Below are 25,682 nucleotides of genomic sequence, written 5' to 3' on the forward strand. Positions count from 1 at the left end.
TAAACATATTTTGCATTCTATTCATTTTACACCCTATATTCGAAATGCTCGTGTTTTTCGATATTTAACATCATATCAAAATAAAATTTCATATTCTTTCATTAGAGACCTTGTATTTTTAATCTATAGCATAATTTCTTAACAATTTTCAATTTAGTCTCTCATGTCACAAAATTAACTATAAAGTTTAGTTAAATTTCTAATCAAGTCCATCATTTTCACTACCTTCTAACTTAGTCCTAACATAACCCCAAGCTTACGAACTAACAATTTCATCAACTTCAAGCTTAATTTCATCAAATATCCATTAATGACAACTTGAATAAAACTCATTGATCTAAAAATCTAAAGCATGGGTATTAATAATCAAGCTTAGATGATCATGAAAATATAAAAAATTCAAAAGAAAAGTATGTTTACCCTAGAGAATTTGGGACCAAATTGTAAAAGAGAAAGTATTTTTCTTTCTTGTTCTCCCTAATTTGGACGGCTCAAGCTTGGAGAAAGATGATGATTTTCGTCTCCCACTCACTTTGCTATATATACCTTAATTAGTAATGTCATTAAGCTTAATTAACTTAATGTTTTAACTATTAACCATGTTTTATTTATTAATTAAGTATTATTAATTAAAAGTGAGTGGATGATCATCACATTCCACTATCCATATAACATTAATGATTAAATAGTCATTAAGTCCCTTGGTTAATTGCTACTCAAGTTCCCATGCATTTACTAAATTAAAATTCAATAGTGATTGTACTTTCATAATTTAATCCCTGCACTATAATTAATAATTTTCTCAATTTAATTATTTGACAGTTCTTTAATATATGTTCATACTAAATACGTAAATCTTTTAATTCAAGATTTTACAAACTCAATTTACGGAATTGGATTTCGAGACCACATTTTCTTGCTTTGACTAAAATTGGGTCGTTACATGCCCAATACCAACTATTAACCAAGATAAAATAAAATAAATAAATAATAATTAAAAACCCTAGAAATCTCAACTGTCATCTTCTTCCTCAAATCTCACAAAGACAAATCCACAAACAACTCAATACATATACAAGATGAAATCAGATGATAAACAATTAAAGCGATTTTTTCTATGGATCTAATAGCAATAAAGAAATAATGATTGAAAATTAAAGAAACTTGGATGAGCCAAAGAGCGTCGAGAGTCGCAATAACGCCCCACATTGTATCAACATGAACGTCAATGGCCTGTAGAAGTTGCCCACGCTTAAGGAATTTGAACAAGGCCCTTTCTCCATCCATTTCTGAAATTCCCAAATTGGATTTGAAAATGAAACCCTAACCGAAATTCATTCGTCTTCCCTTTCCATTTCCTTCCTCTTCACTATTGCATTAATCCCCAAATTCATTCGTCTTCCCTTCTCAATTCCTTCCTTTTCACTGCTGCGTTTGAAACTGACATCAGAGGCTCACAAATGCAAATGTTCCAAATTTTTTAAGGTTATACCGCATTTAAATTAAATTAAAAGTTTGGAGACTAAAATGATAAATTTTTAATGAATAACAATGACATGGATTTTACTTCAATTACATGGAAAATCAAATTTTAAAAGAAAAATTCATGTCAACTTGTCATTTGCGATTTTAACAGAAGTGACCAAAATGTTCGAACTATGTAACGTGTGAGACTAAATTATAAACTTTTTATTTTGTATACCTAAAATGAGAATTTTTTATAGTTAAGCGACTATCTGTATAGTTTACTCCATATTGTATATGTGCTTTTATTATTAGCATCAAATCATACATGTATATTATATTAAAAGAGATAATTTTATATTAAAATATCTGCGCAAGGTTACCATCAAACTATTTCACATTTAGAACTATAATGTAAACATTTTTAGGCTGACAACATACGTGTCAACCTCCACTGATGTAAAGAACTTTTAACTTTTTAACTTATAGATATAATTATAATATTATTATGAGGTATCCAATTGTCAACCCGAAATCCGATCACAATCTAGACTACCGACTTGTGACCCGAGTTTGGATCCCAACAGAAGAAGTTGTTAAGGAGCTCGCGAGTTTAGCTCGCACTTCCCTAAGTGTTCGTGAGCACATGGAACGAAGCAAAATGAATGAACCGGTGAATACCTGGACCGGCGAACACGTGTTAAGCTTAAGGATGGAGCCTACTTAAAACGTTAATTCCATAAACAGTAAATATATCATATAAATAACCAATCTTCCCCACTAATAAGACACAACAAGAACACTTAATTAATTTAACAACTTATGAATATGTAATATGGTATACGACTGGAGAAATTAAATAAATAGTTTATTCAGCTCATGCCCAAAATGTGTTGTTTATTGAAAAGGGAAAAAATCTTAACAAAGTCAAATGCCGTATGTTATAAATAAATGCAGCCGGGCTCTCTCTCTCTCTGATAAAATAAATCACTTTGGTAAACGTAAGAACACTCTATCTTCTTCATTTTTTTTAAAATTTTTTTAGTTGCAAAATCACAGGAAGAAGAGAAAAAAATGGCTTCATATGGAAGTATGACTGTTGTTTCTTCTATACAAGAAGTTGAGTATGATGATATTGATGCTGGGTTTGATCATTTTCATGACCATCAATCTCATCCACATAACTTGTCTAGCTTTTCCATGTCTACTAGTTCAACGTACACGAACTTTCATGGTGATGATGATGATATGGGGAAGAACATGTCGAGATTGTCAATTGAAAACTTTGACGTAGATGTTGATGAAGAGTTCTCCATCAAAGAGTCGCTTCAACTTTTATCCGACTCCGACAAAGAACCTTATTGTTACTCTCTTCCCGCCGTCCCACCTCATCGGGTCTTGTCTAAGGTAGCAGACAAAGATTGTGGTAGTGAAAATGAAGCTCAAAAGGGTAGTTTTGGATGGCAGAAAGGGAGCAAGAATGTGAGGAGGAGTGGAAGTTGTTGGGATAAGGAGATTAAAAGCAGCAGCGAAAAGAAAGAAGGGGGTTTAATGGTGGGTTATAATGGGAATAGTTTTAGCGGGGAGAGTGAGGGTGAGGTGGTGGTGATCACCAGGCCAAAAGGAGGGAAGAGGTCATTGTGTATGGATATGAAGTGAAGGCGTGTAGGGATTTAGGGTTCGAGTTGGAGATGCCAAGTCGCTTTTCCAGTTTTGATGCTACATGCAGTGATGGCACTTCTCCCATCACCAATTGGCGTATCTCTGGCCCTGGTGAGTCCAAATATTTCCCAACCTCTCTGTAGTATAAACCTTAAAAATGACTGAATGTTTTATTGAAAGATGTAAAGGGCTTAACATTTTCAGTTGAATCTGACTGTATGTTTTGTGATTTAGGTGACGATCCAAGAGATGTCAAGGCTCGACTCAAGGTGTGGGCACAAGCAGTGGCACTTGCATCTGCGTCTATGCATTGCGGTTGACAAGCTTAGCATCTCCCAACTATCATCATCGACTACTATTTTTGCTTCCATCCATTGGAACCCTTTTGGTGTGATTTGGTACCTTTTCTTCTGCATCTTGCTTCCTAAAGAGGAAGTTATTCAAGCGGTTTCATTGGGGTGGCATCGTGCTATCAAGAACATCAAATAAGCAACACCCAGAACCCAAGGTTTAGTCAAGTTAATGCATGTAAACCGTTCTTAAGAGGTTACGTTCAACAAGTGTAGAGTTCGGATCCTGGTTTTTGCAACATCAAGGCAGAGCAAGGTTTCACTTCAAATAGAAATTTACAGGTTTTAAGAAAAGGTCGCCCCTTGTTAATATTATGTACATTTGCTATATGAATGACTACGCACGTTAATATAGGAAATGGTCAAGTATCTGTAAGATCCATGTATTAAAGCAGCTGGAAGGAAATAGATCAAAACTAGAAAAATCAGATGTTCCATTAAGAGAAGAGTTTTGATGGAATCTGAAAACTTACACCCTAAAAAATGATAAGGATAATAGCACACCCCTGCCAAGAGCTTATAAAGTATCATCCAAAATTCTCTCTTCTATAATTAACGCCGACTGTTATAGGTATTACCAGGTAAAATCATCTTGAAGCAGAGAAAGTAAATGATAAAATGGGAGATTTGTGGTAGTGGTTAAACGGATCGGATATTAGCCTCCTATAGGCAGCTCCCCACAATTGACAATTCTGCATGGTACTCGAGGGCCATCTGTCCTGCTTGTCTCTTGGGACTCTAGTTCACGCACGACATCCATTCCATCGATCACATGTCCGAAAACAACATGTCTGTTGTCCAGCCATGGAGTCTGTAGAATACAAAAACAATGAAAATGAACAATATTAGCAGCACATGAATAGCTAGCATGATAAGAAAATGAATATCCACGCTTGAAGTAAATAGCTAGCATGATTAATTATCCAAAGAAATATAAGCAGCACCAGTCAGCATTCAGCTATTAGCAAACCATGCACATGTACAGTTGATATTCAACTCAAAGTTTATACTTAATAAGGTATAATTCCAATCACAAATCAAAACCTAGTATTCTAGTAAACGTTTATACTTTTTTTGTTCCCAAATACCATAATAAAAACACAACTACAGCTATATCTAACGGTGATACTAGCAAATCATGATATCAAATTAGAATGAGATACATAATCTACAAAAGAGAATAAGGCTGCATAGCTCACCTTTACTGTGCAAATAAAGAATTGGCTCCCATTGGTATTAGGACCTGCATTGGCCATGCTTAATACTCCGGGTCCAACGTGCTTCACTGCAGATAATAGCCTCAAAATATTAGAAATCAAGCTAGCAATTCATTACAGATACCACTTAAACCCATCAACCCCAACTATAAACTCTCAAATATCGAAACTTGAAGGGTTTTAGTTACTAGAGAACAACTCACAAGCAAAGCTCTCATCTTCAAACTTCGATCCATAAATACTCATTCCACCAGTTCCCTACAGCCAGCAAATGCACCAGTTTTCTACTTAGTAATGGAAATTTCTTTCTTTAGAAAGCCAAAGGAAAAGGGGAAAGAAAGAGAGGGCTTACATTTCCATTAGTAAAATCACCACCCTGGATCATGAAATCTTTAATAATACGGTGAAAGGAGCATCCTTTGAAACCATATCCATTCTCTCCTGCAAGAAATAAAAATGTTGGACCAAATTAAGAAAAATATTAAGGAAAAAACAAAAATAAAAGTGAATGTAAAAGACTCAGCCTAGCTTGCCTGTGCAGAGAGCACGAAAATTCTCAACAGTTCTAGGAACAACATCCCCAAAAAGGCCCATAACAATTCTGCCAACAGCCTTACCACCGATTTCAACATCAAAGAAGCACTTGGTCGTCACTTTCGCTTGCAACTCTACATCCTAAATAAAACCCCAAATATGTGAAACATTCAGAATCTATGTTACCGGTCCGGTAAGAGGAACGAAAACAAGATCGAAAGTAGTTATTTGCTTGGAATGTAATACGATAAGGCAGCCAAATAGACCTCAAATTACTTATCTACTCTATAGAAGATAATAATAAAGGACTTACATTTGCCATGGAATTGCAGACCATTCTTCGGTACTTAACGGAAGGGGATTTAGAAAGTTGGGTTACAGGCAAACCTGATGCATAGTTTAGTTTCGATGCTAAGACGGTAGCAGATGAGTTAGGTTGGGAGTAAGCTGACCATGAACCGATCATATGTGGGCTATGAGCATTTGAAACAGCTTGACCCTGTAGAAGGAATGCCGAAAACAATGAAAAACTAGGAGAGAAGGATGTTGAAGTAAAAATCTTGTAAACAGAACTGACCTGGAAACTGAAGCGAGGGCAATGAACCATCTGCAATGAGAAGGTGGAGGCCATCTTTTTTCAGAGGTTGAAGGGTGGGAAAGGTCCTCTGTTATTTTGGAGGGGGAGGGGGGGCGTCTAGTGGTTTGTAGTGGTTTGCAAAAAGGAGGAAGAAAAGTAAAATTATTAGATAAGATTTTGGGAGTCTCTGTGGGTGTGTCCTCGGGTGCACAAACTAGCTGGGAATGGGATTAAAAAACAAAAAACAGAGAACTGCAGGGACTGGTTGTTTGGTGGGTTGGTTTAGATTTGCACATTGTTTTCACCGGCATCATCTTCAAAATATCCGCCGCACGCGGCCCACGCCCAACATTATATATTTCTTTGCTTGGGCTAGCCCAGGAGAGACATAATAAACAAGGTTAAATTCTAAGGATAGCCCATTATTTATCGTTTTGCGTAAATTTAATCCCTCCTCTATGCTTTGTTAGTTGACTTTTATTTTGAAGGGTGAACTCCACTGCTTGCCCTCCTTGCCCTCCTTGCATTTACCCCCTAATGATGGTTTTTTTTTTTTTTTGTACATCTAATAAGATTAAACTATAAGCCTTTGGGAATTGAAAAACCCATGTTATGCTCCTCTAATATCTACTAAAGCTCACCAGGGAGACTATTGAAACGATGAAGACCCATATGCGAAGTTTGCCATCTTATCCACCGCTCAATTTCCTCCCAATTCCATTGTATCCTTCTGCTTCATCGCTTGGTATAGGTTCCGGTTATCTAACGATAAGCCCAATGGTGGATTGTTGTTTGGTGCTTTTCTGAGATGCTATGGTTGTTTTGATTTGAGCTTTGGTTTGGCACTCTTTTCGTTCCTACATGATTTTGGATGTTAGCTTGGAATCACTTTTCAATCATATTTGACGAGAATGATGGTGGCTTTGTTTCTTTGGACGTTTGGCCTTTAGTGTATGTAAGGCTGGTATTTTTTTTTTTTTTTTGGGTGTGTAATTGTGGGAATTGGTTATTTTATTCTTATTATTTTGGGGTGTTTGATATATTTTGAATGGACAATGAGATTGAAAATAGTTTTTTGAAATGTTGTGATATTGAATATTATAGTGCAGATGTAATATATAATTAAAATGATATTATATTTATATTAAATTATAAAAATAAAAATAAATGGATTAATATTTTGTATTATTTATTATATATGTGATTACTTATTTTACTTATTTTGAAAATAGTTTTTGAAATTGGTTGTGATATTGAGCAATGACCTCTTTGATTTGGTGAAAAGTAGAGGAAAAAAAAGAATAAAAATAAATTTTGAATGTATTTAGTAAGAAAGAAAGGAAAATAAAAATTATTTTTTATCTTAATGCATAAAAAGTAATACTCTGAACTTGTGAGGATGAGATGAGAGAAATGTATGTTAGATCGAAATTTATTTTCTCTCTACTTTTTCACCAAATTGTAGTCCACCAATTATTGCTACAATTTTATCTTCATCGAAAACCTTGAAAAAACAACATTTATCATTTTATAATCTTTTTAAAGATTTATCATCCATTATTCCCTTCGAAATTGAACAAAATATGCACGTAAGCTTTATTTATTAAGAGCATGTGGCATTATGCATTGCCTTATAAAAGATGACACTACCGTTCTATGGGCACACTGTCCCTGCTTTTCGTTCCACTTACACCTTCTGGATAACTTAAAAAATAATCAGCTATTTTTAATTTTAACCGATTCCATATATAGTTGATTCAGGTTTACTCCTTAAATTTATCTAAAAAAGGATTTATTTGTTGATATTTTAATTTATATTTTGTTACACACATTATCCCAATTTATTAATAACCTTAATATTTTAAGGACACGTTTGGTTCGCTGTATTGGATTAGAGGTGTAATGGAATAGAGGTGTAATAGCAAATCAACTGTTTGGTTGAATGGAATAGAGGTGTAATAGCATAATGGAAAAAACTAAAATGACTAGAATACCCTTAGCATAAATTTGTTTTGGTAAATGATTATTGTTATTGTTATTTAAATTTTAATAAGATTATTATTATCAATAATAAATAATTTAATCATATTTTAACATAATTATTATTAAAATATATAATTTAATAAAATTCTTAATAATTAGCGAAATTTGTTTTGGTAAATTATTATTGTTATTGTTATTTAAATTTTAATAAGATTATTAATATCAATAATAAATAAATTAATCATATTTAAACATAATTATTATTAAATATATTATAATTAAAATATATAATTTAATAAAATTCTTAATAATAATTAATATTCTTATATGAATTTACTCAAATCATAATATATGATACTATAAAAGAAAATTTGAAATAATTAATATTAAATATATTATAATTAAAATATATGATTTAATAAAATTCTTAATAATTATAACTAATAAATTATATTTTATGAATTTGTATAATTTAAAATAATAATTATTACATATAATTTAATAATAATTTATAATTTCATAAAATTCTTGATAATAAATTTTCTTATATGAATTTATACAATTTAAAATAATTAATATTAAATATAATTTAATAGTGATATATAATTTCATAAAATTCTTAATAATAAAATGTTCTTATATGAATTTACTAAAATCAATATATAACTTGAGAATTATATTCTGCATAAACATAATTAACTTATATTAAGAAAATGTTAGATGAAAATGAAATTGTACATCATAATCCATATGTTATATAGTTTTACAACATCAAAAAGTTTGAACATTGATATTTAATGGTGAGAAAGAAATCTTCTGACCCATTCCAATCGGGCAACAGAAGGTAAACTAAAGAAAACGATCATTTGAGTTGGATGATCGGGAATTTTACTCAAAGCATCATACCGCTGATCGTCGGTTAAACCTTCAATTGACCATAAGATTGAATATAAATTTGAAGCTTTTTCTTCCATCTTTTGATATTCTTCTGACTTCTGCTGAACTACCACCTCGGAGGCAATAATACTACTGATTTGATCGCCAACGGCTTGGATTTTTCCCCCAACAAAGTGGCAGCCTCATCAAATGAAGAATACACATTATCACGAGCATCAGATTTCTTCTTTCTCTTGTTTGAAGATGAGGAACCCCCTTGGTCTCTATCTCCTCGCGGATCTGTACCAGAAACATCCATGTCGTCTAAAGAGACGTCAACTTAGCAGTCATAGAATGTGTTTCTCTCTTCATTCATATCTGTAGTACGTACATCCTCAGCATGTATTTCTTCAAGAACATCAGCAGCTGTTTGAGCATCTTTCCCAGTCGCTCGATCTCTTGCGTATATGGCAGTAAGTTGGTTGTAGTAAGGGAAAGAACGATGTCTGAAATGAGAGGCTTCTTTGTGACTCTAAAAAAAATGAAGAAATCATATTAGTTGTAAGTTTTGTAAAAAAACAAATAAATACTTGAAATACATTTTACCTTTACATAGGATTCCCAAACTGCATCTTCAGCAACAACGAGCTGCCTATGCTCGTCCCAACCAAAGCCGCTATTGTTTTGGCCATTAAGCATGTCATAGACGACTGACCATTCCCTTTTTAGGCACCTAATCCGAGATTCAATATTTGGTTTCACCTTCAACATTGCTCTTGGTAAAGCCTTTTCTAGCATTTTCTCTAGCTCGTTCAAATAACCGGCTTTGAACCCAGTATCAGCATTAAATGTTCCTACATTGTGCAAATCCACCATGCAAGAAACCAAGGCTGCATCTTCCTCTGGAACCCATTTTCTTTTGCTTCCTCGAGAAGCTTGAGAAGAAGCATGTGATTGTGGAACACCTGACATATTTATCTTAAGAAAAAAAACAAATTAACATTATTTACTATTTTTAATATCATGAATCAAAAGGTGAACAGTTTATAATATTATATTGTTAGTTTGATATAAATTTAAATTTATAACACATCCTGAATGAAAAGATAATTAAATTATAATTCAACAAAGTTTAGTACAATACATAATTTTAATCAAACACCACCAAAGTTTCATAAATTAGATACCTAAAGTAACATCAACAAATCAATTCAAACTCAATTTGTCCCTAAACCTAAGTAATTTCTAGATGCTTGCCATTCATCAAACATTTGGTGCGTTAGTTCCATCCTCCAAGTAGCCCAAGCATCCGATGGATGAATATTTGTGATATTCGGTTCATCGTCATCCACCACATTAGTAGGTAATCCTTCTCCCACCTTCGCTTCAATGGGATCAATACTCATATGGGTTCGAATAAAATTATGGAGCAAACAACATGCAATAATAATTCTATTGTGGACCCTTACAGGATAAAACGATGGACTCCTAAGTTTTCCCCATCTAAGTTTTAATAAGCCAAAGCATCTTTCAATAATATTACGTGCTGAGGCATGTTTCATATTAAAAAACTCTTGCGGAGAACTTGGTGATAACCCCGACGCCACTGTTCGGATGATATCATTGTCCTCTAAATGGTGCAAGAAATCCTCACAATTTGTGTATCCAAAGATCAACTAGATAATAACAACCTATAAAATAATTTTTTTTTTAAAAATGATTAATTCAGCACACAAAAGTTTGATCTTAATGAATAATCCCTCACAATTCCTCTAACTATACACTTTACCATGAGGAACTGTTAGTCCATGTCTTCTACTAATGGCATCTCGAAGCACCCGTCCATCGGCAACTGAACCTTCCCAACCAGGAAGAACATAGACAAATTGCATCTCAGGTGTACAAACACCTAGCATATTTGTTGCTATGTCACCTTTTCGCGTTCGATATCTAGGTTTATCAACTGTTGGCACCCTAATCTTGATGTGGGTTCCATCAAGAGCACCTAAGCAATTTATATCACATGATATAAAACCATGAGTTAGAATACTAATTTAAATCTAAGTCAACTAAATGTTGTACAAGCTATATATAAAACTCAGTCTAATGCCTTAAACCATTTCCACCTTGTGTCAGAAGAATCGGCTGTAATTGGCTCCGGCTTTTTAAATAAGACATCTTGTAAGCGTATGACAGCATCTAAAACACCATGAAATGCTCTGCTAACAGTTTCCCCGGACCTTCTAAAGTGATGCTTGATAACTCAATTTTTCAGGTGATGGGAGATGATATGTAAAAACATTGCTACTTGCTCATCAACAAGCATGTTTCTTGACGACTTCAATCCCCCTATCGATTCTAACGTCTCACATAGTTTAAAAAAGGCAGTTCTATTCATCCTAACTTGTTCAATACAAGTCTCGTCACTAGCATATACAAGCCTTTTCACATAATCCCGTTTTGCATAAAAATCTAAGGTATAGGACCTAATCCTTGGTCTATAAGTATGTAGGCTAAGGCTGGCACCCATTCTAAATAAGAACCAAATCGCAATTCTACAGATTTCCAACCATACTATAATTGCAATACCAATTCTTTTACGCCTCACATTTTGTGCAATTAAATGCAGACGAGCCATTACCGCAACACATTAAAATTAGAACACACTATCAAAGAATTGAAGTTGCAATTACACAATATAAAAAAAATAAACACCACAAATTTAGAACACACGAAGCAAAAAAGTATCTATTAAATGATATCGTTTAGGGTTTAATTTCATTTCTTTATCAATCACCCAAACAATAATTTATAACACACAGTTAAAAAATATTATGGACAAAAAATTTAAATAATAAATATAATAATAAATATGTTTTTCTATTAATATTAAATTTTAATTGTTATGCCATGTTTTATTTATATTTTGGATTTAAATGTATAGTTTTATATTAATATTATATAATCAAAATGATTTTAATTATATTTCAATTAAAAATATTATATAATCAAAATGATTTTAATTATATTTTAATATACCTTAAATAACATAAATAAAATTTTTATTTGAGCTACAATCAGTAAGAATTTATTTTAATAATGTTTAAATTTGAATGAGATCTTTGAAAGTATCAAAATCGTTATATTTTTATAATAATTGATATTAATACAAGAATTGGTACTAAAGTTTTAAATTTAGCTTGAATCGAACTCAAAAACTCAAATTACTTTTTCGAATTAACTCAAAAAAATTGAATAATTTAATTCAGTTAACTCAAAATAAAAAAAAATTTTAATTTTTTCAAGTTGAATCGAATTTTTCTCATAAATGTTGAGGTAAGATACAAGAGTGGATTTTGAAAATCAAACTCAAAGTTTTAGGTGACAATTTCCAAAGGGTTCCTTGCTAGTGATTGTTGTGAAGACATGTTAAAAAGCAACAATAATATTGAGAAATTCATTCGAAGTAAGTGATAAAATTTTATTTAGATAGTTTTCTTTAAATGTAGTGGGTGTATATATGTGATGCGAATGGATTCTTATTATTATGTGTGGATATTAACTCTCGGTGAATGGAATAGTGTAAGAAAACTACAAATGTGTTGCCAACCCTCGAAGAACTATAATTGACGTATGTCTATGGAATCTCTAGGACATGGGATTCGACCAACCCAATTTGATTCTCGGGTATGGAATCCGAACCATGCGTTGACAGATTATAAGTTTGACAGATAATTTAAAACTTTTAAAAGTAAGATGAGAGATTTGGTAATGAAGAAAGCTTTGGGTAATTTATCTTCCTTGGGTGCCATCAACTGGAGGTACAGGTCATGGCTTCATTTTCACTTCAATATATATATATATATATAGTCGAATAAGAAAGGGTTTTCTTGGTTTCTCATATATGGCCAGAAGCAGATACAGTGGAAGGAGACCTTATCAGCTAAATATTTCAAAAAGAGTGAAACGTAAAAGCAACATATAGGAAAAAACTCTCTTAGTTTCATAATTCCACACCAACTTGGAGATCAAATTAGCAGTAAATGTACTTGGGTGTTAATTCATTTCAAACATTTCAAAGCATTCAAAGTTAACAGTACCAAATTAACAGCACCATTTCAAACATTTATCAGTGAGCAAACATTTCAAAGCATTCAAAGTTGAAGTAGTCAAGTCAATTTTAAAGATGATCTCTTTTTTTGGTACTTGCTCAAGATATATATGTTGGAATCTCTGTCTAGTTTAGATTCATTTTGAAAACAACCACCGAGAAATTTTATGGCAACCAGGACTATGCTGTCATTCTAGAGCTCATCATATGCATGTTAAATTGCAGTAGCCATGACAGAATATCAGAGTGTTTCTATTCAAAAAAAATCTCAAAAAGCCTACAAATCCAAACAGGACATGAGCATTCATAGTCCTTTGTTTTCATTTTTGACTGATCAAGCAGATGGAGCCACTGCAAATAAATTATACAGCCACTGCAAACAATTGTATAGCCACATGCAATGGGGGGAAACTAACCTGTAATGAGGAAATCGGAGTGGAGACCGATGAAGAACTGCTGGAGCAAAGAACCTGTAATTCAGGACAAACAAACAAACAATGAAAAAAAAAACCATAACCGGCAAGAACTGAAACAATCGCATGCAGAGAGGAAAGAAATAGGTTACTCAGAGGCGGAGATTACTGATTCAAGCCGTTCGGAGTTCTGACACCGTCGAGTCGAAGAAGGATGCAAAGCTGAAATCGGGAGCGGGTAGAGGTTTGGTTCGCCGACACCTTCTGTTGATGTTGGGAGGGAGAGGGTCGGCTAGAGTCGATTTCGACAAGGGGAGGGTAAATGAGACACCGATTACCTAATCTTTGCTTTTGCAAGGGATTAGAAATCGGTGGTGAAGCAGCCAAAATACGGAATCCGTCCGCAACGGATTAGGCTCAGATAGGGAAAACAATGAACCAAACGTCAGATTCAAGTAATACCGATTCGGGGTGTAATGGCTAATCCATTAAACCCAACCAAACAAGGTGTAAACGTTAACTGGTAACTTATCCAAAAGTATATATCTAGTTAATACTTATATTTTAAATTAATTTATATATTTGAAAGATGTTTAATTTATATTCGTCATTTATTATATTAAGAGACTACCACATGTCACTATAAGATTGATCATCGGTGTCATTTTGGCACAAATTAATAGTATTAGTGTAAAGGTACTAACCAAAGTGACGAAATACAAATTTAAGTATCAACTAAGTGTATAAAAAAATTCAGATATTTCTTGACAAATTCAAAAAAATAAACTACATTGATTAATAATGATGCAATGAAAGCCATTAAACTAACGTAAAACCAAAGTTATTAAAGACCATTAAAGCGAATATAAACAAATTATACTCTGATCAGCTTCCATGCATAAAGATTAGTCGGCAGTTACTTCAATCCAAAGATGAGCCTTTTGTAGCTATAGGCCATGGCAACCTGAATATTATATAGAGAGAGGAAAGCAAAAGGTAAATGTAAGGCAGATAAAAAAAACTCGTGAAACTTCTTAATTTCCTGCGACTTGGGAGTCAAATAATTTTGAACCAAAAAACCATTTCCTTTAAATAATAACAATGACGTACGATAGTAAAACCCTGAGATGCAGATGCGTTGGAAAAGAAAAAAGAAGTTGATGAATGCAGCACGTGATCATGTAAAATCCCCATGTTTCAACTTACATATTTTAATGTATAAAATCAGATGCAGATCCAACATGATTCCTTTTGATCTTTTAATCTAACTATATGCATCAACTTTAATTTTTGAAATAAGAAATATGAGGCGTAGCTTAAATCCTCAGAAAAGCTATCCCTCGAATTACCCCAAATTTCAGACTTCCATCAAGGAAGGTATAACTTCCAAGTAATGCTATATTGTTATACGTTTTAAGCTTAGGATAATATTAGCATATATTTGGTTCATAATTTATTTATTGAAGATGCACAGTTGAAGATAAATAGATAGATCGACGGCAACCGACCATGTCTCTCCACTACGACGGGGGAGCCACCATCATTCAAGGTGAATATATATTATATGCTTTCATTTCTACATACTGCATCGATGGTCTGAATATGTACATCATCCAACACAAATGATGGTGGTGGTGGTGGTTATGTTCTGTCAGATGAGAAGGAAGAATCGTTGTCTGAAGACGGTGTCTTCATTGAGATAAAAAAGCTTGGAGGGAACTGTCGTAGAATTCGGTCCAAAATTGGAATTGAAGCCAGCCTTGATACTGTTTGGGACATTTTGACTGACTACGAGAAGTTGGCTGATCTTATTCCGGGTCTTGCTGTCAGCGAAGTTGTTGAAAAAAATGACAAGTTTGCTAGACTTTTTCAGGTTAACTATTTATCCCTTTCCACTTTTTATTGTGTTACCATAATCAGTTTTTTTTTTTTTAAGAAATATTCTGATTCGTGTTTTATTAGCAAAAGTATTTGGAAGTGATGTTGTGGCTACTGCAGCAATAGGAATGATATATTGGGAGACAGGCGACAATGGCATGTAGGATCAACATGTCTTGCCTAACCCAATAAATATAAGGAAACAAAAGTTGGTTTGAGTTAAAAAAAGGCTTGATTTCAAGCATACAATTGTAGGTCGATTTATATTACCAGTCATATTTAAATTTGAAGACAGTAGTCGTATATGAGGGTGGGTAGTGATGATATAATTGTTGATGGATTGAAAAGTGGTGTGGTTAATCACATTGGTTTCAACAGATTGGACAGCAAAACTTGCCATTGGGTTTGAAATTCAATGCTAAAGGAGTTTTAGATTGTTATGAGAAAGATGTTGAGATTTTGCCTCATGGTAAAAAACGTGAAATTCAATTCAAGATGGTTGAAGGTGACTTCACACAGTTTGAAGGAACATGGTTGCTTGAACAGGTAACAACATACTAATTCCATCATCTAATTGCATTTCCATTGCAGTAAAACTTTCTTAATAACGGGATTGTGCAGTTTAGTAAAACAAAAAATGAAGACAATCATCAAGTAATTGGTGGTGAAGAATCCTCCCACACAACACTTTCGTATTTGGTTGATGTAAAGCCCAAGCTGTGGTTGCCTATTCGTCTTGTTGAAGGCAGGCTTCGTAAGGAGATAAAGACCAACCTTTCCTGTATACGTGATGAAGCCAAGAGAGTTATAACTGCTTTCACCTCTCTTTAATTAGCATTATCTGTTTACATGTTTAACAATTTTTTTACCTATCAATTACTTTTTGGTTTACATGTTTAATAAAATTTCTGAGTATGATGGTCACTTTGATGAAAATGTATAATACATATTTCTTATCCACAGGGAATGGGTTGTACAGTCTTGACTTTTAACAAAAATCTATCAACAAAAAAATCAATTTTAGTAAAAATATGATGTTTCATGGCATTTTCTTGGCTTAAACTATAAAATTTACAATTTTCCCAGTTTTTTTTCTGTCTATTGTAAAGAAATTCATTTTAAAACATTTAATGCGCCAAACTTTTTCACGTTTCATGTTCCTTTTTATCAAGAAGGGAACACCATAATATTAAATAAAATTTACCCAAATGACTTTTTGATATTGTGTATAATAAGGGAGGAGTAGAGAGAAAAGGAGAGTGATTGTTATGAAGGTCGGTTCATCTAATCGAGGTGGAGAGTCGGAAGTTATAGAGAGTAGTGGAGAAGAGAGTGTAAAGGTTGAGCGTTGAAAGAGGGTTGACAACGTGTAAGCTTAGTATTCTAACTCTGATGGTAAAGTAGTGTTATACCCCATCCACGTTAGGACATGTGGCAAGCTAAGAAGACATCTGAATAGTAAACCTGCCTCTAGTAGGCTGAGAGGTCACTTGGGCAATGGATGGTAACCGCGCCACGGCGTACAAACATCAAGCAGAGAATTAGTACAAAATATCATAAATTAAAGTTTGATTTTGATTTCATCCTATCCTTGTAATTTATTGATATAATATTATTTTATATTTATTTATAGCATACGTAAATAATATTATTTATCCAATATACACATGACAATCCATGTATATTTCATGTCAATAAAAATAATAAATATTAACTTTTTCATATATTTTAAGATTAATTTAACAAACAATATAAATTTAAAGATTAAAAACAACCAAAAATAAAATAAAATAATTTTTAGTAAAATTAGAGGACAAAAAGTTATTATACCGATCCTAGAAGAAATCAACTTAATTACAAAAGCAAACTTGAAATTAATTACAAAATTAGACCTATCCACCCCATCAATAGTTGATGGTATATCAACTTCTCCTTTTAAACCATTCTTATGATATGCTCTAAAATTACTTCAAAATACTTTATGTTATATTATTGAATTATTATATACTAATAAATAATTATGTATAAATAATTTTAAGATTAAATAAAGTTTTACAATTTTTATAAATTATTTCATAAATAGTTGACTCTTCAAATTTTCACATAAATTGTTATTATTTTTACTCTTTAAAATTTTAAATTTAAATATGTAATTCTAAGAATTTTTTACTTTCTCAATCATAATATTTTTGAAATTTTATAAATTTCAAAACAAATAAATATAATATATATTGACACATACAGCTAAACCCATGCATCTCATGAGGGACATTAGTATTTGTATTAGCAGGTGAAAATTATATGTATATATTCAAAAAATATTTAATAAATAATGAAACAATATGTGGTTTAAAATTAATAATAATGACATATATACAATATGTAAGAAATTAAAATAAAACAATTTAGTTTAAATTGTGAGTAAAAAGAAATTTAATTAGGTAAATACATTTAATTAAAAAATATTAAATGAGCTCCAATTACTTTCTAGCTCAGATGTACAATTTTTCTATAACACATTAAAAATGTTATCATGTTAGGAAGTATTATTTAACATGTTCTCAAAATGATATCATGTTGGTTAAAGATTTATTTAACAATTAACTCATAGGTAAAGTGGTAACTTACTTATAAAAAGGTTCCTCATTAATCTTGAGTTAGTGTCGAGTTAACTTATAATACAAACTCAATAAACAACATTATTGATACGAACTATGTGGATGAAAAGTTTTTTTTGTAAAAATATTAAATTTCTTTTAAAAAATTAAAAATGAAACCTTGGTTGAATTGATAAGGTGAACTGTTGGTCACATTGATTTAAAATCTCATAATATATAATTTTTTATTAATTTTATTAAATATATAAAAAAACAAAATTTCATAGGGTTACAATTCTCCTGTTCTTTTAAAAATATGGTCCTTGAAATTTAATGAATTTATTCAAAACCTTTTAAAAATAAAAATAATTTTTTTAACATTTAATGTTTTAATAGAATTGATAATAAAAATTGAAGAGTTCAAAATGTGTTAAAACTGTGACTCGTCAAGTTCACAATCAAACTCAAAAGATATTTTGAATCTATTCAGTATTTAATGGGCCACGTTAGATTTTCGTAATACCACTAATGTTAGGTAATGGCATAGTGACTAAAATATTACAAATTGATAATGTTATAATAAATTAAAATTGAATGACCAAAACATAATTTAAACCATATGTAAGTGACTATTTTGTAGTTTACCTTTTTAAAAATTTGTTATATTAACAGTTTAAATAAAATCTACTTGAAAATGTTTGATGTAATTTTCTTGAGTTGAAATATTGAGATATGAAAATTAGAATTATAATATTTCCCAGAATTATTTTCTAAGAAATTCATTTAAAAACATATAATGGGCCAAATCTTTAACATTGCAGTCCATTCATAGTTTCTATTGAATTTGAAGTTTGATGGATAATTTGATTCATGGTGATTGAAGGCTGCATATCGTAATTGGTTTCACTTCTTTACCCTGGCTGAGTAGATAATTGATTTTGAAGTGTGCGGCACTAGTAAAACATTTTCGTCTTCATACCTGAATTCACTTCGGCTTCACCCAATCATCCAATTTTTTACCCTTCATATATTCTAATTTATTAAAGATTATTTTTATATTAATCAGTCTTCAATTCTTCTTAATTTCGATATTAAGCAAATTGGTGTCTTTAAGAAAATCGGAGTAATTTAGTCCTTGTCAATTTTGAAAATGTGTCCCTAAAGACAATTAATCACCCTGTTAATGTCTTCCGTTATTATGCATAATTTTGATTGATATAATAACAAATTTAGCCATTGATGCTTATATATTTTGTCGATTTACTCTCGATTCTAAAAGATTCAACAAATTTAATCTCAACATTTATACACATTTTTGTAGGCTAGATTTGTTAAACTTTGAGGACTACATTATTGTTATACCAGTCGAAATTATATACAGCTGCCTAATGGTTCATTTTGGAAATTGATAAAGATTAAATTATCTTAATTTTTTTTAGGGGTCCAATTTGCTGTGAATAAGGATACCGAGAGGATTGAGAATGTCCATTCTAAACACCTACTATATATGCTCTAGTTCGGATTTAAGCAATGAAGTTATTTACTTTGACTACAAAAAATGCACGCTTCAACCTTTTCCGGGCCTTTTCTGGTAGACATGCCTAGGCCTTTCTAGTACAGTAGTTGCAGGAAAGAAACATGGTAACTGCAGGTTTTACATCATAACCCACTTCTCTCTGGTAATTATCAAGTAAATGTACAAGCATTATCTTTTTCCCTTCACTTTTCATTAAAGTCAAGATGCAACTAATTACTTTATCTAAAGCTTACAGTATAGCCTGAACCAAAATAAAGCATGCATGAGCTAACTGCTAATGATCTTGTAAAGGCTTTAAGGTAAGCTAAGGCCGATACGACAATTCAACCACTGCAACAACAGCTGCTAAACCAACCCATTTCAACCTTTTTTCTTTTGCTAAGAATCTAGATTAATTATGTTTGTTTATCGTTAAACCAGGATGTTGGAGACACAAAAAGAAAAAATCCTATGGGGGCCATTTATCGCTTTCTTTGTGGTAGGTATTGGCGTGAAGGACACTTGTATTGTTCTTCCCTCTCTTTTGACTTGCCAAAACTAAGATTGTAAATGAACAAATGTCCTATTAATAGTTTAATGTATGTTCCAGAAAAGAATTACGACCTGAAAATTTTGTCTGCATTTAAACTAATTGCTTTGTTTTCAAGTTGAAGTACCCTGTTTTTTTCCCCAAACTTTACAGTCACATCTCTTATCTGTACCACTCAATGCTTACCCATTTTGTTTCCATATATATAGACAGCCCCCTTCTCTTCCAACAATCAAAACACAAACTTTTCTCTGCATTTTTTTTTTCTCTTACCTATCAATTGTCCCTTTTTTGCTTGTAATTTATCTTCATGGCTGCCATGGTTTCTGCATATTTCTTCGTGTTTCTAGCTCTCTTTGGCATGGTTGCATCTGACCCTGATCATCTCCAGGATCTCTGTGTAGCTAACAAAGCTGCAGGTACATGTATATATATATATATATATATATATAGTTTTCTGTTCGTTTTCTTACTCAGGAATCGTGTATATTTTATGGTACTGGTATATATACAATTGTAGGAATAAAGGTGAATGGATTTCCTTGCAAGGAGGAAGCGAATGTTACGGAAGCTGATTTTTTCTTTAGCGGTTTAGCCAATCCAGGAGTCATCAACAATTCAGTGGGATCAGTGGTAACAGGAGCCAATGTGGAGAAAATTCCAGGGCTCAACACCCTTGGAGTGTCACTTGCTCGCATTGACTATGAACCTGGTGGCCTTAACCCGCCCCACACTCACCCACGTGCCACTGAGATCATCTTTGTTCTCGATGGTGAATTGGATGTTGGGTTCATCACTACATCAAACAAGTTGATCTCCAAATCCGTCAAGAAAGGCGACATATTTGTCTTCCCCAAGGGACTGGTACATTTCCAGAAGAACAATGGCGAGAAGCCAGCTTCCGTGATTGCAGGATTCAACAGCCAGTTGCCTGGAACTCAATCTATTGCCGCTACATTGTTTACTTCGACGCCCCCAGTGCCAAACAATGTATTGACCAAGGCCTTCCAAATTGGCACCAAGGAAGTCGACAAAATAAAAAATAAGCTTGCCCCTAAGAAAAGCTAAGCTAAATGAGGCATCGAAGAGGCTAACTAAGGCAAAACCATCAAATTCTAGTTTCCATGGATGATACTACTTTTGTATGAATAATATCTCAAATTTCATAACGTTTTGTGGGTAATAATGATCAGTGCAGATATTCGTATATAAACATATTCTATTTCTATGGAATTGAATAATGGAAATTTAAGACCAAAAGGTTGTTTGGAGCAATGTAGCAATGGCCATATTTTCATTTTAAATATCTATAATTTATATTAGTATGGTTCCCAACCTACTTTTCTCGTGGTAATTTTTAGCCTATCCCATTAAGGATAGATATTAGGCACAAGTTTTAAAGCTACTTTATACCTAATGTGAGGATTGTACCCTTAACCATTGGTTAAGATAAGAGAGATATTTACCATCTCACCTAATTTAGATTCGTATTAATTTTTTTTTTATATTTTACTATTGTAATATTGAAGCTTGTTGGTGGGTGTCACCAAGGCTCTTTGATTCTCATCCTGCTGCTCTTAGCCATGGAGCTGGTGTTTTTTGGTCTCTTCCTACCAGCAACACCATGAAGTTTAATGTGGATGGTTCTTCACACGGTAAACCAGGCCCAACAGGTTGTGGCGACGTTTTGAGAGATGTTGCAAGTAGTGTTAAAGATCTGTTCTCTGGTCCTCTTGGTTTTATGTGCTCTAACGAAGCCGAATTAATCGATATTAAAACTGCTTGCAACTTTATGCTTATTCACATGGGTGCATTCGGTGCCCATTTTTCTCTAGTCTGATTTCGTGGTTGTTGTCTCATGGGTGTGCAATAGAGTGTGCAATAGAGATTCTAGGCCATGGAAATTTTGGAAGATGCTTAACGAGATCTATTGTTATGTCGAGTTTATTAAACATGTATCTTTGTTAATGTGTTCGTGTAACACCCCTCGCCCAACCCAATCGTTGGTCTGAGTTATAAAATGCTACATTCGTTACTGGAGTAACTATAGACAATTGTACATAATTTGATCATTCTTACATGTAATTATGTATAATTACCAAATATAATATGTTACATAATTATTGTTGGGTCTCTACACGAACTTACGAAAGCTCTTTTGCTAACCCAAACTTGATTTAAGACCAATTTGTAAAGTTTAATTGTCTTTAAAAATATTTTCGGTCCAAATAATATTACTTGATTGGAAACCATACTAAACTGTTTTTATTAATTTATTGAATTTTCTTATAATACGTATGTATTTTATTAAATTTGATTTACTTACTTTTTGGGTAAAAGTTAGTTTTATTAAATTGTACAATTATATCTTAGTTTGTTATAGAATTGTTACACGATTGAAATGTCTTCGGATTACCATGAAAATCTGTACCTTTTAAGCCTCCAATTTATTTATCGAATTTTTATTTTCAAGTTCTATTCTTAAATTTTAGGCTACTAGAGGATTTGTGAAAATCATTACTTTAGTGTCGATTCAATAGACTAGATAAGTGACTTGTCATTTTTTTGGCGCTTAACTCAAAAAATCAACCTTCAATGTTTTTTGTTATATCTGTGACATATAGTATTTTAGTCCATGTTTTGTGAAAATCGAGTTAAACATGCTAGCACAATTATTTTTTAGAAATATTTTATTAGAATGTGATATATGTTATTAAAATCACATTTTGGAATATATATAACACTTTGTGAGATAATATAATATTGAATTATGTCTTTGTATATAAAGAATGTTTTGTATATATATTTGAGACATTACTGGTAACCTAATTTTTTTGAGTTTGAACTTCCTCCTAAAATGCTATTTTCGAACCCTACCAATGGGGGGGCTAAACGTTGGTCATGTTAACATGTATTTTATACTTAGAAATCGGTTTCAACTGTGTCACCGGTAAGAATAGTGGTTTTTGACCCTTTGTTGCTAGAATGAATTGTAATTTTTTGTTTCAAACCACTATCACTGAGGTTAATTGTGGTTTTTGTTCTAATCCATTGCAAATGGGATTAATTGTGGTTTTTGACCTTTGTCACCGAGGTTACAGGTGACCATAGTTGCTCCTGCTACTCAGCCTAGAGCCTTGAGCATTGTACAAGGATGTGCTGTAAGGGTAACCCATTACCTTCTGGGTGGAATTGCCACAACATGGGCATTCTTTTTAGCAAGAATTATTGCAGTAAGATAATGGCTAGGAGGATTTAAAAGGCATTATGGCATTAAGATTTCCAAGGTTTAACCGAGGATTAGCTCAAGACCCCACTACTCATCATATTTGGTTTGGTATTGCTATCGCGCATGAATTCAAGAGTCGTGATGATATTAGTGAGGAACGTCTTTATCAAAAAAAATTTGCTTTTCACTTCGGATAATTACCAATAATTTTTTCTGTGGACTTTCGGAAATCTGTTTCATGTAGCTTAGCAGGGAAATTTTGAAGCATGGTTATAGGATCCTTTACATGTAAGGCCGATTGCTCATGCAATTTGGGATCCTCATTTTGGTCAACCAGCGGTGGAAGCTTTTACTAGGGGGTGCTCCTGGTCCAGTAAATATCGCTTCCTCTTGTGTTTATCAGTGGTGGTATACAAGCAGGTTACGTACTAATGAAAATATTTATACTGGAGCCCTTTTTCTATTATTTCTTTCTACTCTATCCTTAATAGTGGGTTGGTTACACCTACAACCGAAATGGAAACCGAGCATTTCATGGTTCAAAAACGTCGAATCTTGTCTCAATCATCATTTGTCAAGACTATTCGGAGTAAGTTCTTTTGCTTGGATAGGGACTTAGTCCATGTCGCTATTACTGGATCCCGGGGGGAATATGTTCGATGGAATAATTTCTTAAATGTATTACCACACCCCCAACTATAAAAAAAAGTGTCAATTTTTATCTATCAGTATTTTACAAATAATTAATTTGTCTTTACTAAAGTTTTGATATGGAATATGTTTTGAATTATTTTTTTATGAATTATCCATAAAATTTACAATTACATCATTTCAATAAAAAAAATATGGCCTAAATGCTTTTGTGCTTGCTTAAACCAACCAAGGGAAATGCCTGTTATTTACCGAGTAGTTAAACTTAGGGGTGTTCATTCGGTTAACCGACCCGAAATAACATTAACCGAATTAAGAGACCTTTCAAAATCTTTAACCGTTAACCGAACCGAAATTTTTTTCAAAAAAATTAACCGAACCGAAATTTTTTCGGTTAATTCGGTCGGTTAACCGAATTAACCGAAAATTATATGTTTTTTTATTTTTGGTTAAAAATTAACCGAATTAACCGAATTATCCGAATTAACCGAATTACCCGAATTACCCGAATTAACCGAATTACCCGAATTAACCAAATTAACCAAATTGAATCACTACATAATTAAATTATTTTTAGACTTTTAGACTTTAGTTTTAGTCTTAGTTTTAAAATTTTATTTTTATTTATTAAATTATTTGTAATTTAATTTTATGATTGGGTTGGGTTGGGTTGAATACTTGAGTTTAGATTGGGTTTACGTGAATAGTGGGCCTATTTATATATTATAATTTTATTTATTAATTTTTTCGGTTAACCGAAAAAATTCGGTTAACCGACCGGTTTCGAACCGAATTAACCGTTAACCGAAAAATCAAAAAATAATTAACCGACCCCCGACCGAAAAAAATCGGTTAACCGACCGATTAACCGAATTCAGTCGGTTAACCGAATTTTTTCGGTTTTACCCGAATTTTGCACACCCCTAGTTAAACTCACCCATCTTTGAATATTTTTACAGGTCCTAACTTTGCTAGTAAACGTAGGAAGTTTGGGGAGTGATAATTTAATATATTATTACATTTCTTTAGAACTTTCAAGATATTTCAAAGTGTTAGATTTTCGATACTACTAGACTATTAAAAGTTTAAGTATTATGAATATTTTATTATTAAGTGGATGTCCATCAAAATATAGACTTTGGAGAAGCATTGTAGATTATTCTCATTGATCAATAAAATACGCTCTCTCTTTTGCACTCTTATTTTCTTTATTCTTTACTCTCTGTCTTTTTATTTTATAACATGTTATCAATATGGTTCCCTTTTAATTGTTTTTATCCATAAGTTACAAAAAATATCCCCAAATTTATTGTTGTCGATTGCCTCCTAGAGCTGTTGCTATTTCAATTGAGGCTTGTGCTTTATGGAACTGAAATATAGCAATGAGCCCAAGGCCTTCCAACAAACAGTTCGAGAAAAGAGGAAGAATTGATAGTTTTGTTGATGGTGTCAATAAAATTAAACGAAGAGAAATTTCATTTAATCATGTGTTACGTTTTCCCACATTGACTATAAGAGTACTTTCATAATATCCGCTTGCAACTTTTGTTAAGGTATCTACACGCCCAAACTTTAAGTTAATCTTAATTATTTTCCTACTCAGTACCAAGAAATTTGAATAATTTAATTGTATTTGTTATTTTGTGCATGCTCAAACTTTGGTAAAAAAAAATTTAAGTCTTTAACATTATTAATTGCATAAAAAATGTATTTTGAAACAACGGAGTGTTTGTGTCAAAAGATTATTTTTTTATGTTGAATTTAAGAAATGTTTCGGTGGATGCTAAATTGTTATTTAAGAAATGCAGAATAGCTGAAACTCTAATTTTGATACGGAAACTATTGAGGTTTATGCATGTATTAATTTGGGTCAGTTATGTTAGCATGATTAAAATACATATTATGCATGAAAATTTATGTCTATTGGATGAGGTGATTTGATGCTTTACAAATACTGTATGTATAAATACTCTACGTCTTTTCTTATAAACTTTCATTATTTAATATGCATCTCCTTTAATTTTCATCATAATATGATATCATTCGCATATAAAATAGAGAAAATATAGTTTAC

General features: G+C 32.3%; 4 protein-coding genes across 4 annotated transcripts; 3 read left to right on the plus strand and 1 right to left on the minus strand.

Annotated features, from left to right (window-relative positions):
* The first annotated feature begins 2,412 nt into the window (after positions 1–2,412).
* On the plus strand, positions 2,413–3,741 carry LOC105791497 (uncharacterized). Its single transcript, XM_052635114.1, has 2 exons — positions 2,413–3,237; positions 3,361–3,741. The coding sequence occupies exon 1, from the start codon at positions 2,539–2,541 to the stop codon at positions 3,121–3,123; it is 585 nt and encodes a 194-aa protein (XP_052491074.1). The 5' UTR covers positions 2,413–2,538; the 3' UTR covers positions 3,124–3,237; positions 3,361–3,741.
* Positions 3,742–3,893: 152 nt separating this feature from the next.
* On the minus strand, positions 3,894–6,033 carry LOC105791498 (peptidyl-prolyl cis-trans isomerase A1). Its single transcript, XM_012619579.2, has 7 exons — positions 5,805–6,033; positions 5,541–5,726; positions 5,227–5,368; positions 5,046–5,134; positions 4,897–4,951; positions 4,676–4,761; positions 3,894–4,287 (listed from the first exon to the last, which is right to left on the minus strand). Exons 1-7 carry the CDS (start codon positions 5,856–5,858, stop codon positions 4,132–4,134), a joined length of 768 nt encoding a protein of 255 aa, XP_012475033.1. The 5' UTR covers positions 5,859–6,033; the 3' UTR covers positions 3,894–4,131.
* An 8,470-nt stretch (positions 6,034–14,503) lies between these two features.
* Positions 14,504–16,001, plus strand: LOC105793644 (uncharacterized). The gene is made up of 4 exons (XM_012622510.2): positions 14,504–14,736; positions 14,843–15,060; positions 15,444–15,611; positions 15,687–16,001. Exons 1-4 carry the CDS (start codon positions 14,697–14,699, stop codon positions 15,894–15,896), a joined length of 636 nt encoding a protein of 211 aa, XP_012477964.1. The 5' UTR covers positions 14,504–14,696; the 3' UTR covers positions 15,897–16,001.
* A 3,951-nt stretch (positions 16,002–19,952) lies between these two features.
* Positions 19,953–21,003, plus strand: LOC105791499 (germin-like protein subfamily 2 member 4). The gene is made up of 2 exons (XM_012619580.2): positions 19,953–20,147; positions 20,249–21,003. The coding sequence occupies exons 1-2, from the start codon at positions 20,039–20,041 to the stop codon at positions 20,794–20,796; spliced, it is 657 nt and encodes a 218-aa protein (XP_012475034.1). The 5' UTR covers positions 19,953–20,038; the 3' UTR covers positions 20,797–21,003.
* Positions 21,004–25,682: the final 4,679 nt, after the last annotated feature.

Source organism: Gossypium raimondii, chromosome 8, assembly GCF_025698545.1.
Source record: "Gossypium raimondii isolate GPD5lz chromosome 8, ASM2569854v1, whole genome shotgun sequence".
In the NCBI taxonomy this organism is placed as follows: Eukaryota; Viridiplantae; Streptophyta; class Magnoliopsida; order Malvales; family Malvaceae; genus Gossypium; species Gossypium raimondii.